At 40.3% G+C, this 14,914-nt stretch overlaps 2 protein-coding genes across 5 annotated transcripts in view; one reads left to right on the top strand and one right to left on the bottom strand.

Moving 5' to 3' along the window:
• Positions 1 to 753, top strand: part of NOSTRIN (nitric oxide synthase trafficking) — a 30,110-nt gene extending 29,357 nt beyond the window's left edge. Inside the window, 1 exon segment of the mRNA XM_054043652.1 lies at positions 151 to 753. Coding sequence (XP_053899627.1) covers positions 151 to 290 — 140 coding nt within the window. The 3' untranslated portion in view covers positions 291 to 753.
• Positions 754 to 847: 94 nt separating this feature from the next.
• SPC25 (SPC25 component of NDC80 kinetochore complex) lies at positions 848 to 13,710 on the bottom strand. Of its 4 annotated transcripts, XM_054043255.1 has the most exons (10): positions 13,436 to 13,710; positions 11,385 to 11,420; positions 11,250 to 11,272; positions 10,217 to 10,321; positions 5,692 to 5,849; positions 5,546 to 5,611; positions 4,412 to 4,558; positions 3,723 to 3,827; positions 2,935 to 3,033; positions 848 to 1,138 (listed from the first exon to the last, which is right to left on the bottom strand). In XM_054043255.1, exons 2-10 carry the CDS (start codon positions 11,403 to 11,405, stop codon positions 1,014 to 1,016), a joined length of 849 nt encoding a protein of 282 aa, XP_053899230.1. In that variant the 5' UTR covers positions 11,406 to 11,420; positions 13,436 to 13,710; the 3' UTR covers positions 848 to 1,013. The 4 variants fall into 4 exon arrangements, with proteins under 4 accessions (XP_053899230.1, XP_053899231.1, XP_053899233.1 ...); XM_054043256.1 differs by lacking the exon at positions 11,385 to 11,420 and having other exon boundaries at positions 13,436 to 13,709; XM_054043258.1 differs by lacking the exons at positions 10,217 to 10,321; positions 11,250 to 11,272; positions 11,385 to 11,420; positions 13,436 to 13,710 and adding an exon at positions 8,172 to 8,767.
• Between the last annotated feature and the right edge of the window lie 1,204 nt (positions 13,711 to 14,914).

The following is a 14,914-nucleotide window of genomic DNA, read 5'->3' as shown; positions in this document are numbered from 1 at the left end:
ACCTAGCCAACAGAGACATTTAAACTTAATTAGACTGTGCTACAAAGGAGGCAGGGGAAGAGAGAAGTTTTAAACAAGAGTCCATGCAGAAATGGCACAATACACATGTATAAATCCAGTTGAATTAATACAAATACATTCTCTCAACAGGTGACTCTATTATCATTCACCAGAAGGATGATAATGGATGGTGGTATGGGACCCTAAAGGAGAGAAAAGGTCACTTTCCCACTACGTATGTAGAAGATAAGTTCCCTACTTCCATAGATGAAACATCCTCAGAAGCATAAGAAAATAATGAAGATCACTGAGGTGCCTAAAGATCATATTTCTTTAAATTGTTCAGTTTGTTAAATAATCAAGGTCTTTTCCTTGCCAAAGTGATACAGATCAGAAGTGAAATCTACCTAGTGTTGCTTGAGTTTGCCTTGACTCTTTTGTTGAACCAAGTGTACTGACGCCTTTCTCTCCACTGATGTAGCACTGGAGTGTGATGAATGTTTCTATTATTGTAAAAAACAAACTAGTGACTGCTACTGTACTCTTGGGCTAAGTTTCTGAATGAGTAGAAACACCATCTCTTTATTAATGTGGTATCTGGATTCTTTGGGAAGCTTTTAAATACAGGACTCAAATCCTTTGAGGGTAAATTTAGCATAGCTATTAGATTGCTTTAGCCTTATTTCCTTGAAGATGTTGTGCTGGCTTTCTTCTGAGTTACAAGTGTAGTGATTGGATTTACAGCTAGGTCACAGTTACCTGTGCAGAGACAGTGGACTGAAGAAATATTTGCTTCAATTAAATTGTTTAAATGAGTTACCAAAAATACATCTGGCTGATAAAGATGGACTAAAACATTTCACCATTTTTCTTTATTTAGAAAATGGAATATTAAAAAACATACATAAATATTTCCTTTCACTCCACTGTTCTGTTAATACAAAAGGAAGCGCAGGGAATGCACACAGGGACAGGAAGAGAGGCAGGAAGCCAATTTTACATATAGTTGCAGATTACTTATAAGACAAAGCTGTAAAAGCTTTTCTGATGTTGGCAATAAATGCAGCAAAGTTGTTGGTTTCTCTCACTTTTAGCTGGAGTTCTGCTATACAATCCAGAGGAGGAGAGCTGCTTGTCACTAGAAGGAAACAATTAGAAAACAATTTTTATTTCCAAGACAAGTGAAGCATGCTGTGATACTTCCTAATCTCAAGTATTCTTCCCCCGAAAACAAGACTGAGTCAATTATTTCACAATGTTTGACTTGAATTTTTCATGTAATGAGTCGGGTAAACAGCTATATGCCAGCTCTGAGATGCATTTTAGTTCATTATATTAAGGGTCTCTTACCCTTTCACTGCTTTTAGTGTCTTAGTAATCTAACCATTTTCTGTAGCTTTGCATGTGCTCCATTTGTCTATTTTAAACCTAAAAATCCATGGACTGATTTCAGACAAGGAGAAAACGGGGCCTTGTCTGAAGGCACATAATATTATTCTGTCACGCCCAGACCTTCCCCTGGTGTCATTGCTGTTACTGCTACTCAAGTTATTGTCACAACAATGCCTACCCTGACTCAAAAGTGCGGCATATTCTGACCACTGGTTCCTGCTGAGCTTCATCAATTTTCAGACAAGTTGGGTGGTGGGGGAAGAGAGAAAGATTAAGACACCCTGGGGATTAGAGTATAGTTTCTGCCCGAAATAGTAAAAATAGAGGTCCCTCATCATTACTATCTGCTGCATTAGTTTCAGAGGAATAATGGAGGAATAATAGGGTTTCTATTGTGAAAATTAGGTTCAAGAAATTCCAGTAGTAAGAGAGCAGTAAGTTGAAAAGCAACTCCTAAAAGCTGTATTTCCTTAGTGCGTTTGGGTTATGGTGGAAGGAAAGGATCGTTAATACTGTCTGAATTTGAGCGGTACATGGAAACGCTCAGAGGGGCATGAGTGACTTCCCTATATTTAATGTGTCTCTCCCATTTAATGCACAAATTTTGATTTGTTAGCAGTAGGAAATAAAGTTGTGGCATTGGTTAATGGGCTCCCAAAGTACAGATTGGGAGCTGCCTCTAAGGTGGAAAAAACTGAGATGGTCACTCACACTCCTTCATGCTTCACTCACTTCTCTTTTCTCAGCTTTTCCCCCTAGCCATTTTTTTTTTTTGCTTAATATCTCAAGGGCCAGCACTTTATACACACAAAGGTGGGAGAGGAAAACAGTTGTGTATTTATCTTATCATTAAAAGAACGTTAAAGCTACAAAGAGAAGCATTCAAAAGTTAAGAAATTAGCCCTCTTGTGCATCAGCATGGCGATTTAATTACATGAGCACATCCTACTTTTTCTTCTGAAATCCTATTTGTTTAAAGTGATGTGATGTTTTCCAGATGGGTACCTAGGCCAAATTCATTGATGCCAGGAGGTTTGCATAGAAGTTAGAAGGCCAATTTCTGTTCTCTATTTTCTAATAAAACAGTTCTAACGCTTAGAAAACTGGCCAGTCTAAGGTTTTTGGAGAAGGTTTTATGGGCACTGTCGGAAGGGTTTCTAGCACCTCGAAGTCAGGGCCAGGTCCAGATTCTAAATTGGAAACAGTTCTTATTAGCCCTGGCTAGCCCTCTTTTTGTACTTTGCTACCGTCTGCTGCCAGTTCCCAACTACTCTTACACTAGGAACTGGCGGGGCCAACGGCTGATAAAGAGCTCAAAGTGTGGTCTGTTTCAGAAAGGCACCGCAGTGGCTGGGAGGAGACTGCCAAGGGACGGCTGCCATTACAGTGCTTGTTGGGACAGACCTTCATCTGAAGCATTCTAAAGACTGAACTGTTTGGTATGGAACTTGCTGCCCCTCTGTGTGTGTGCATGTGCACCTCTCATATGAGATTGGTTCAAAAACCACTTAAATAAAATACACATTTAATATCTACACATACCTTCATAGTCTCCCTGTTCGTTTATAGAGAGAGTAAACGTGTATGGCTTGTCAGGATCTTTGTGGTCAATACATCGAAATATAAACTGCAACTGTTCATCTAAAGCAAAAGCAGAAATAGAATTCAACAAAACCACTAACTTCACATAGGATACTCAATGGCATCCACATCCAATTAAATTTCAGTTAGTAAAAGATATTCTTGAGCTGTCAAGTATAATAAACCTAGACTTCTCCTCTTTTTGTAAAAAGGGAAACCCACCTTTTGGGCTTAAACTATTTGAGTATCCCCTTAAACTACTTGACAGTTGAGTATAGGTCCAATGGAATGCCCAAAATAAAATTAATGTTGGATCTTTTATTACATTTATATAGTCCAAAATCTTTATTTGGACCAAACTTTAAAGATTGTAATCATTATAAATTGAGATTAGTTTATCTGAAACGTTTATAACTATTTGTCTTATTTCGCCTCTATCCAGTCAGAAGCGTTCCTACAGCAGTAGCAGACATTTTTATTGCTTTGTAGCCATAGAGAACAGCCAGAAGAAAGGATTTCTATTGCTTTGCAGCAAACAAATCAGCAACACACTGTTCAGATTGACTATTTAGATAAGTCACACTCATAACCATGTAAATACTACAGTAAGTTTTTTCCTATGTGCAAGCACAATTTAAAAAAAATCTACCCCATTTGTCTAGTGTGCGAGGATGATGGTGTTTTGCCAAAAACTTGTCAGGGGTATGACTAGGGTAAGTAATTGAACATGTGTGTACTTGGAAACTTACCATAAATTCTGCGTATTTCTAGCCCAAGCCGCTCTTCAAACAGTTCTTTAGACTTACTCAATCTTTCCAGCCTCTCTTTGGTGGCCTTGTTTTTAGTAGATATAACTAAAAAAGGTGTCAAAGCAAGAGTAAAGCATTTTTAAACAAATTTTAGAACACTGGAAAATCCTGCAGAATAAGTCTGTTAAAAGCAAGTGTCTTTTCTTTGTTAAATCTCTCTGGTCATGACAACTACCCCATTTCTATTCATTTAAATCTGAGTAGCACTAATTAGCCCCACGCTAGAGTGTGTAAATATTTGGCTAATATTATGAATGCTATTTTAAGAATCAAATAACTGCTTTAAAGTATACTTTGCCTTTCAAAGCATTGTTCATGTAGTTACCAGTTATGAAAATATATCTTGTTAGAATGAGGAGTTACAGGATTTTAGTTTTTTTATTCAGTGCTCCACTGATAAGTGAACATTTATATACAACTATTCAAACTAAGCACCACGTTATCTCTACGTCCTAAGCCACTATTGTCTATATTGTACAAGCATTATAGTATCGACATGCTAACTACAAAGATTCGCACAACTACAGTGCTGGAAACACCTACTGCAAAGCCACCAGTATACTCTTTAGAAGACTTCACATTCTAAAAGTCTTGGAGTGTTTTCATGTTCATTCAATTTTACAACTTACTTTCCTTTTTTCTGGACAACTCTTCCTTGAGCTCTTGGATGCGATCAATAAAGTCTCTCTTTTGTTCTTCTTCATGCTTTATTTTGGAATTAATTTCAGTTAAGTTCTCTTGCTTTTCTTCAATGCATATGTTCTGCTGGAGGATCTCTATAAGGAAGAGAAAAAACTTGAATATTTACAGTTGGACTTAGTTAAATAAGTCCCTGATTCTGCACACACTTTTGTACATATACATAGCTTTATGCACAGATGGTTTCCTCAAAATCTAAGATTACTCATGTGAGTAAAGTTACACTTAGGTGCTACAAAAACACGTGCGTAAGTTATTTCACCGAGACAGAGAAGTCAGCATTCTTTGTATGAGGCAGCCCTTCTACTACAAGCATCAAGTACAAACAAACGGTTTACGTGCTTAGAAGGAAAGCACAGAATAATCTCTAAAGGCCCTCTGGCATCTCCTGGCTATTCAAAAGTGCAACTTGGCTTGTTTTCGGTGACAGAACTGCACAGCTTTTGAGTTCCTGTCACTTTAAAAGGGTGCAATGATCCAATCATTATACATTTTGTGTCAAGAGATCTATCTGTAACAGTAGACTACCTATAGCTAGTTACATTGTGATTTTTTTATCCCTAACTTTTAGCAATGACTTGCAAAGCTAAAATGAGTGAGTTAATCCTAGATTTACAAGCTGACTTTGCCCACTAATCAGGATGTGGGAGACAGACCAGAAATAAGTTATTAGCCATGCAAAACTGTACTCTGTTGCACAAGTAAACTTTGACAGATAAGTAATTTTTTGTTTTCTTATCATAGTAAACTGACTTTGTAACACAACTGGTATGTTTTCTTGAGCTTTGCAAGGCTCTCCTTTATTCATTTCTTATTAAGTGGCAACAACTTACTCAGTGCTATACAAGACAGATAGTTTAACTAGATTTTGGAATTTCTGGGTTTGAAGAACATATCACCTATTCTGTTAATGAAAACATTTTGACCAGAAATCCTGGTCTAATATCATCTTCATTTTGGCTTTGCAGTTCACTTTGAACTGAACCATTTTAAGATGAAATGTTTTGTTCTGACAGAACACATTAGTTCATTTTAGAAGTAATAAATACAAGCCGATACCATACCATTTCTGTATTCCTGAATTTTGTCAATCATTAGATCCCCTTCTTTTAACTTCTTGGACCACTTCTCTGTAATAAAGAGATTTATTTGAATCAACTGAAGACAGAGTTAAAAATAAATTAGCTATGTAAACTCATGAATATTGTACCTGAGAGTGCTTTTATGGACTCCTTGCATGATTCTCTTAGTCCCAAAGTCTGATTGACGTGTTCACTACCACAAATGCTTTTGAATTTCGTCCAAAATTCTTTGATCTCTTTTTCAAAAAGGATCAGTTCATCTTCTGTTTTTATCTGGGACATAGTGCTGCAGCAAACATAAAAGCACAACACAATCACACAAGACAATCTGAGCTGTTATAGATTAATAACGAGATGTATTCTCCCCAATACTGATTGCTATTGAAACTTTAAGTCCTATTCTTCTTGCATGTTTTTGAAAGCTCTATCGGTGACTTTTAAGCAACAGTTATGTGACAGCATTCAACAGAACTTACTACTTACTTGTATTGGCCATATTACAAGTGATGTGCTGTTTAGATCAGTTTACTCTATTCAGCACATGATTATGAATACAAATAGCTCTAAAACTGTCTAACTAAAACCAAGGATGCAACATCATGTTTACTTCCTGTTTCAATGTTTTATCATACACGTATAGAGCAGAATAGAAGATATACTGAGGTGTGACATCATATTACTGTGCATGTAGTTTTCCCCCCAAAAACTGTATTCTACTCAAGTAAAGAAGGGAAACTGCACCTGCTGGCTCATTTTGAACTGAACTAAACATATTTTAGACAGGGGGTAAAAGTTGTCTGTGGAAAAAAGCAAAACATTTTCCCCTTCCAGAATGAGAATCAGATTATTAAATACTATCCGGTAGGAAGACTTAACTATGGTCTAAATGTAGAGAATGTTTTGAAATGGCTGCTACATATTGGACTGGTAACAATCATGGGAGTAGAGAGAATTCCTACAAGTTTTTTATCTGGGTAGCGAACTGTAATCCTAAAATAAACATTTGAGACAAGTTTTCACATGGTTTCAAGTTGCTGTTACTTTATACTCACCTTCTCCCCAGGCCCACCCAGGAGTAAGCAGAGGCGGCTCTATGTATTTTGCCGCCCCAAGCACGGCAGTCAGGCAGCCTTCGGCAGCATGCCTGCGGGAGGTCCGCTGGTAATGCGGATTCGGCAGCATGCCCGCAGGAAGTCCGCCGGTCCCGCGCCTTTGGCGTCTCCGCCGCCAAAGCCGAAGGCTCCCTGACTGCCGCCCCCACAGTGACCGGCAGACCGCCCCCCCATGGCTTGCAGCCCCAGGCACGCACTTGCTGCACTGGTGCCTGGAGCCGCCCTGGGAGTAAGTCCTTATTATGGACTGAGTAATTTTCCCTTTAAAAAAGATCTATTTACATTTGAAACATCTATTAAACACAATAGTGTACCAAAAAATATTGCACTGACATAATTATGCATTATTGTAAATATTAATACATGCATTATACTAATAATGCTGTACACATAATTAAACAGATTTTGTTTAGCCTGAAAGAACAATGTTCAGTCTGAGAGCAGTTCTACTCTGAGAATTACTATAAAGGATTGGTGGCTACTTCTTCAGCAGACATTTCTTGTATGTATTTAATTTTCATTTCTGCTTACTTTACTAACACCTTCATCCTGCAGACTTAGGTATTTAATGCCGTGCACGGTGTGTTGTCCCAGTGACTTCACTGAAAAAGTCAACACAGTGCAGAAGTCTTTGCTGAATTAACGTTTTATTCCTGCCTGGACTGCACTGAAAAGACAACATAGCTTACTCTCCTGGAGCTGTATCACATTATTAACGGAAGGGTGACCTAAATCAGGTTGCAGAATCGCTATTGTTGACAATGTACAAGCCAGAGAGAGCCCTGCTTGACTTTCAGATTCCAGGCTGACTTTGCAGGTTAATGTGAAACCCCATAATACCACCTTTAATTTTTCAGCCTAAAAACACGTTTCCTGGCTGATGCTTTGCACCATAAGGGTGCTCCACTACTATTCCCTCCTTTGGGTTCTCATAACAGCCAATTTTCTTGGTTTTATGTGCAGCCTTTGATAATGAACTGCCAGGTCATATAGGCATAATACTGTCCAGCTTTAACATGCTGTAGGTCCAACTGCAGCAGTTATAAATGCCAGTGCCACACAACTGGCAGTTACTTTGGGCCAGAGCCTCAAAAGCATTTAGGTGCTTGACTGCCATGGACATCAATGGGAGTTAGGTGCCTAGATGCCGTTGGGGAGCTGGGCCTTTAAGCCTGGTTAGACAGCAAAAAGCAGTAGCACGAGCGCCGAGCTAGATGGGGGAGGGGGGGTTTCTAGCCGATTCTGCTGCCCCTGAGCTGTGCCCGACGCCGGCACGGAACGGAACGGAACAGGCCGTGCCCGTGTTTACTGCACCCCGCCGAGCTAGGTTCAAGGCGGGTCACAGCCCAGGCGCTAATTCAGGGAAAGCACCGCCTAGGCTGTCGCCTAGCGCCCTCTGCCCCCGTCCCGGGCGCTGCGCCCCCTTCTCCTCAGCCCCGCGGGCGGGCTCGGCTTAGCCGCCCAGCGATCGCCCCATGCAGCTCCCCAACACTCACCACCAGCGTTTGAACCGTAACCGTCCTGCCGCCACCGCCACGGCCGCTCTCTGATTGGCCCCTCCTACGCCCAGCAAGAGCGCACGCAACCACTGGTCCGTTCCTGGCGCAGGCGGCAAAGAAGCGCCCTCGCTATTGGTGGAACGGCGCGGCGCATGATGGGAGTTGTAGTCCGTTGTCAAACGGTGAGTGGGAGAGTGACGGCAATCGGGGCGGGGCCACGGACTCAGTTCCTCGCGCCTCCGCCCAGCTGGTTTGCCCCGCCGAGCGGCAGAGAAAAGAGCTGGCTGAGGGCCGAGGCGCTGCTGGCTGGGATGCGGGGTTCGGGCTCTGGGGTAATGGCCAGTCCGGGTTTCTACCGTCCCTGTAGAATCAGCGCGTCGCTGGGCCGCTGCAGCTACTTTGTGCACAGCCCCCGCGGGGGGCGCTGGCTGCCCCAGCCCGTCATCAGCCAGGCTGCCCCCCGGGTGTGCGGCTAGCCGGGAAACAGCCCAAACCAGCCCCGGGGCCCAAGGACCGTGGGGCTGCCCGCGGCAGCCTGTGCCCGGCGGCGGGCGCCTTGTTAAGGTTGCGTACGGCCAGCGGGTTTGAAATCCTCGCTGCGTACAGACGGCGCCTGCAAACCCGCTCTGCTTGCAAACGCCCCGTCAAAAGGCAGCTTCTCAGCCAGTCCATCCGCGCACACCCAGTGGGAGCGGGGCCGCTGCCTTGGGGCTTAAGTACCTGCCACAGACAGCGGACCTTTTGCAGCCGCTGTTGTCTGGTTACAGTGACGTGGCTGTCCCAAAAGAATAGATAAAGCAGAAGGTATTTAGTCGTAGCTGGCTCATGCAGTCCTGCACCACCCCTGAATTTTGGTAACCTTTTTAATCCTAGAGGGAGCACAGCACTCCATAATTGGTTCTCCTTCAGTGCCCTTGAATGAATGTTTTTCCTTTCATGTAACTGGCACTGAGTTTAGGAGAAAATTGCATTTTTTTCTCCTTTCTTCCGTTTTGTATGCAACAGTGTAAGCCGAGACAAAAAATGATCAATTACAAAAATAGTTCTCTGCAATAGCATAGTTCTTTGGTGGGTTGTTTAGTTACTAGTTCTAAAATTTAGTTGTAGCACAGACTGCTTATTTTTCTTTCCCTGCATTGTCCAGCAACTTGCCAATGTAATGCCTCCAGTTTTTCAGGATCTGTATGCCATGAATAGGCTACTTGAAGGCCTTGTTGACATACCAATAATAAACGTATATTCTGCTGGTCCATCATTGTCCCAGAGGAGGAGCTGGATCTACATGCATGACTCAGAAAAGAAAAAAGTCCTTTAAAACAGGACTTAAAACAAGATGCTTACCGCTTACTCAGTTGAATCTTTCAGACATTAATTAAACAGTCTACCTGTACCACACAATAACAGCAAATGATTATTTATTTCATCACAGCAGTTAATATAGAATGAATACTATTGTCCTAGAACAGGTATGGAGAAGGTTCTCTTACTTTCTAACATTATGCCTTGTGTTCACTGTACATTGGGCAGGAGGTTAACACGTTTGATTCTTATCTTACTATTATTTCAAGTGAGGATCACTCATACACACGTACTTTGAAAATCTTAAATGAATTTTATTTTAAAATATTTTGGATATGTACTACAAAATGTCATATTTTACATTAAGCAATCATTTCTGTGTTTTTTTTTCATTTAATTTCACTTAAAGTGGCAGAACTGACTAAGTGACCTGTAAATGACTGAGAAATTTTTATATCTGAAATAAAATTTTAAAGGATCAAACTAATTGCATGGCTAGTCTCAGCTGAAAAAACATGGTGTCGGTCTAATGGCTGTGTAGGTTCTGATACAGAGTCCATAACTGTGGTATCTAACTATCTACCCAATGATTTTTGAACATTATAACCAGAAATAACTCTCCTTTAAAACAATTTTTTTCCAAATTGCTTTAAGGTTTGTGAGCAGGTAAAAATGTGTATATAATGCAATCCTGGGAGGTATAAACAAGGAAACCTTGAGAAGGAGGTAAGAGGTTATTTTACCTCCATATTTGGTACTGATGCAACCGCTGCTGGAATACTTTGTCCAGTTCTGGTGTCCACAATTCAAAAAGGATGTTGATAAATTGGAGAGGGTTCAGAGAAGAGCTATGAGAATGATTAAAGGATTAGAAACCATGCCTTATAACAATTGAGTTTGAGTCTATCTATTTAGCATAAAAAAGAGAAGGTTAAGGAGTGACTTGATTACAGCCTATAAGTAGCTACATGGGGAACATATTTAATAATTGGCTTTTCAGTCTAGCAGAGAAAGGTATAGCAATACTATAGCTGGACAATGAAACTAGAAAATTCAGACTGGAACTAAGGTGTACATTTTTAACTGTGAGAGTAATAAAACATTGGAACAATTTACCATCTGTATAATCCCATCACTAGCAATTTTTAAATCAAGATTGGATGGTTTGTTTGTTTTTTAAAGATATGCTCTAGGAATTATTTTGGAGAAAGTTCTGTGGCTTGTGTTGTACAGCAGGTCAGACTAGATGATCACCTTCTGTCTTTGGAATCTATAAGCAAAGAAACTATTTACTTATTGTATTATTTCAGTGACTCTCAGAACCTAGGCCTGCTCGTGCAGGCAGTAAGAAAAACATTTTTTTTTCTTGTAAACTGAGCACATTTGTTGTTCCTCAAGAGTTTCCATAATGCCATTTGTACATGAGGATTTTCCATATGTATAATTTTAAATAAGGTCCAGGTAGAAAATAACTGTTGTGGTTAAGATGCAAAACATTTTTTCTCATGTTTCAGTAACTTCTATTGATATATTCATTCTGAAATAATAATGAAAGTGGTACTGTATGTGCATGTGTGTAGGATACCTCTAGTGGAAGTACTGGAGGTATTATCCAGACCCACAGCCTTGTTATTCTGGGCATTACTGTGACCTCAGGAACCATTTCCATAGTGCTGATCTGCATCATGTTAATAATAGAAATTTTAAAACAGCTTTCCTCTTCATTTTTTTTCTCTTGGGAGTTAAGATAAACAATAGACCAAGCAGAGCACTCACCTCATTGATCTTACAATGTGTGTCTGTTGATTAGAAAAGAGAATGAATTACAGTAATAGTCAATAAAATGTGCAGGTTCTACTTGAAGGACAATTCAGACAGCTCTCAGTGAAAATCTTAACATAGTATATCTACCCAGTGGATGTATTCCTTCATTCTCTGGTTGTTTTCCTGAAAATCAGAGTAACAGGAACTACACATAAAATATTGTTCATTTAATACTAAATTCTTAATCGTGATTAGAGCAAGGAGTTTATTTGGCTTGGGAGAATGCACTCTAACACTTTGTCTCCCGTAGTTGGGCTGCAGAAGGTGGGGTACTAGTGAAGCACCCACACAGTTGAGGGCCTCCATGTACCTTCTGCATCATTGCAAAGGTCCACACACTGCTGCTGAATGCATTAGTATTCAGGAGTGAGCATGGTAGAGGCCACCAGACTGACACTGGAATCCAGTGGCCCAAAACCCCTATACAGGCAGGCACTGAGCAACTGCTACTTCAAGCCCTAGAAGAGCTAGTTAACCTAACAAGCACCTATAAGGCATTCTCTGAATCCATCAATTTCTTGACAAATGCTATTTTGGTTGCTTATAGAAACTTCAGCACAGGCTTACACACCCAATATGTGCCATGTTTTAAATGCGTATATTACATTATCAATTCACAGCTGCTAAAACTCTTCTTCTTTACAAGAAAAATATATCCATTTAGGCCCCCATCCCTCAAACACTTATGTGGGTGCTTAACTTTATTACTGTGAGTAGTTCCATGGATTTCAATAGAAATACTCAACAGCAATAAAGTTAAGCGCCTGTGTAAGTTTTTGCCGGATCAGAGCCTCTCCGGTTAATAAATTCTTCTGTTTTTTCTGGGTAGTATTGTCTGTTGAATGTTCATGATTTTTAGGTATAGCTCAGGGGTTCTCAAACTGTGGGGTCGGGACCCTTCAGGGGGTCATGAGGTTATTACATGGAGGTTGTGAGCTGTCAGCCTCTGCCCCAAACCCCACTTTTCCTCCAGCATTTATAATGGTGTTAAATATGTAAAGAAGTGTTTGTAATTTAAAAGGGGGGTTGCACACAGAGGCTTGCTATGTGAATGGGGTCACCAGTACAAAAGTTTGAGCACCACTGGTATAGCTTCTGATAAGGAAGTAATGAATACTGTAATAATACTATTCCTCCAGAAGGATGCCAAAGTGCTTACCCTGTGGATTGTCTCTATGATTCATAAAATAAGTTGCATGTATATTTAAAATCTGTATACGTCAGGGGTCGGCAACCTTTCAGAAGTGGTGTCCGAGTCTTCATTTATTTCACTCTGATTTAAGGTTTCGTGTGCCAGTAATACACTTTAACGTTTTTAGAAGGTCTCTTTCTATAAGTCTATAATACATAACTACACTATTGTTGTATGTAAAGTAAATAAGGTTTTAAAAATGTTTAAGAAGCTTCATTTAAAATTAAATTAAAATGCAGAGTCCCCCAGACCGGTGGCCAGGACCCAGGCAGTGTGAGTGCCACTGAAAATCAGCTCCCGTGTCGCCTTTGGCACGCGTGCCATAGGTTGCCTACCCCTGGTATACGTGTATGTCTATACATGTATACAGTACATAAAGTTAGCCAGATTTTTTTTTTTTTGCACAGTTCATATTGCTCTTGCTCAACCTTCTCTGGGCAACCCAAGAGCTATATTAATAGATACCAGAGGAAACTTTAGCTAGAAGGATGGGTGGATCCAATAAGTCATGTTTGGGAGAGTAAAAAGAAAGAAAGGAAGATAGGGAGGGCTTCCTGGAGGATTCTCCCCTCCTCTCCCTAAAAAGGGGCTTATCTTTTCTTATGTTCCATTTTGAAGGTATTATTTACAGTCTAAGAAGGCAGCTGTCAGCTCTAATTCATATGTAAAAACTGTACATTTAGTAAATTACTAGTGTGGCAAGGCACCTGTTTCCCCTCAATGGGTCAGCATTTCCTCTTCTGGCAGTCCATGGGTGGGAAGGAAGGGGGCTGGAGTAAATCAGTCCTACTCCAGAGAGTTTCTGTTCCTCACTTGGGTTTTATTTTTCACAATTTTACAAGGTGGGCCTCTGGGGAGGCCCCAGGAGCACTCATCAGCCAAACCAAAGACACAAATTCATAACACAAAAAGGGAACACTCTGGAGTGTTGCCTTGTTATTCTTACCTCTGGGTGCCAGTTCTTCCCCAACAGGCAGTTAGCTCTATTGCTTCCCCTATCGGGAGGCAAGTGGCCTTCTGCCCAGGAGAAGACTTTTCTCTTTGTTGTCTCTTGCCTTGTTGCAGCTTGTCTCTCTTGCCTCTCTCCAGCCAAAAGAGGGATTTTCAGAGGTCACAGGCATCCCTTAATTGGACTCCGTATCCCTTGCTGGCCTGAGATAACCTCTTCAGCTCATAGGGAAAAGGACGTTTACCATTCTATTGCTGATATACCTGCCTTCCAGCACTCTTGCAGCTGTCGGGTCTGACTTTGTCTAAACCAAAGATAACTAATCTTTGTAGCTGGACCAATGCCAGTGACAAGTATGACATGTAAAATTAATGTTAGGGCTGCATTTACTAAAACAAGATGTACCAGAAAGTCAGTACATAGATTTCTGTTAATAATGTTACAGAAATCATTGCTTTGTTGGGTGCTCTTTCTCTTTGCAAACATCTGCTTAGCAACATCGAGCTCAGTTATTACCTAATGTTTGCTTTGATAGGTACGTGTTAAGAAATCATGAACATTTTATTTTCTTAGCTACAGTTGAACTTTGATTGTGTTTTTAAGTTATTGTCAGGATACATAGAACTTAGGGTGGGCTCCATTTTTGTTTCTCTTTATAAATCAAAAGTTAATGAAATAGCAATAAACAAAAAAAAGTTTTTGAACTTGGTTTACTTTCTGCTGAGTATGAAAACATTTAATTATGTTCAAAAACAAAACAAACCCTTTCCAAAATTTTAACCTACCGAACCCCAAACATACTGTTTTCACATGTGTATTGTTGCCCCTTTTCAACTCAAGCAGCTAGTCAAAATTCAGGGCCCTGGGATTGTTCCAGATGGAAGTAGAAATTGATGGAGCCTGGTATTTTCTTTGATGCAGTCTTTTTTATTTACAAGGAACATACAAAGTCCTTTGTCTCTGAACATAGAAGAAACCAAGAACAAAAGGAGCAGTGTCTTAGTTTACAGCCCCCAAGTCTCTTTAGCCAACACAGATCCCTCTCTCGAACTTTTTCCAGGGTCATACTACACTTACAAGTTCCTACTTGCCTTTCTTTCTCTCTCTGTTCTTGTCTGTCTCTGTTTCTGTGTGATCCTTTCTTTATTCACCTTCCTCCCTCCCCAAAACAATACTCAACCAAAAGCTCATTGGTGGATTTACACACAACTTTTGTCTTAGCTAGGAACTTATACTTTCAGATATGTTAATTGAAGGGTGAGTTCACACCTGTCAATCTCAATGGGGTTTCACTCAACCCATAACAAGGTTTCACCCAGTTTAAAACACTTAAATTTAGAAATTAAGACATAGTTCAAACATTTTCAAATATATTCTTGGTTGTTTATTCCCCTAGCAATTGCATTTACAAAAAAGATTGTACAGTATGTTGTACTTTATTTATGTATACTATTAAATGAGTTAAAAAAACAGATG

Source organism: Malaclemys terrapin, chromosome 11, assembly GCF_027887155.1.
Source record: "Malaclemys terrapin pileata isolate rMalTer1 chromosome 11, rMalTer1.hap1, whole genome shotgun sequence".
Lineage (NCBI taxonomy): Eukaryota > Metazoa > Chordata > Testudines > Emydidae > Malaclemys > Malaclemys terrapin.
This window is presented reverse-complemented; position numbering and strand designations above follow the sequence as displayed.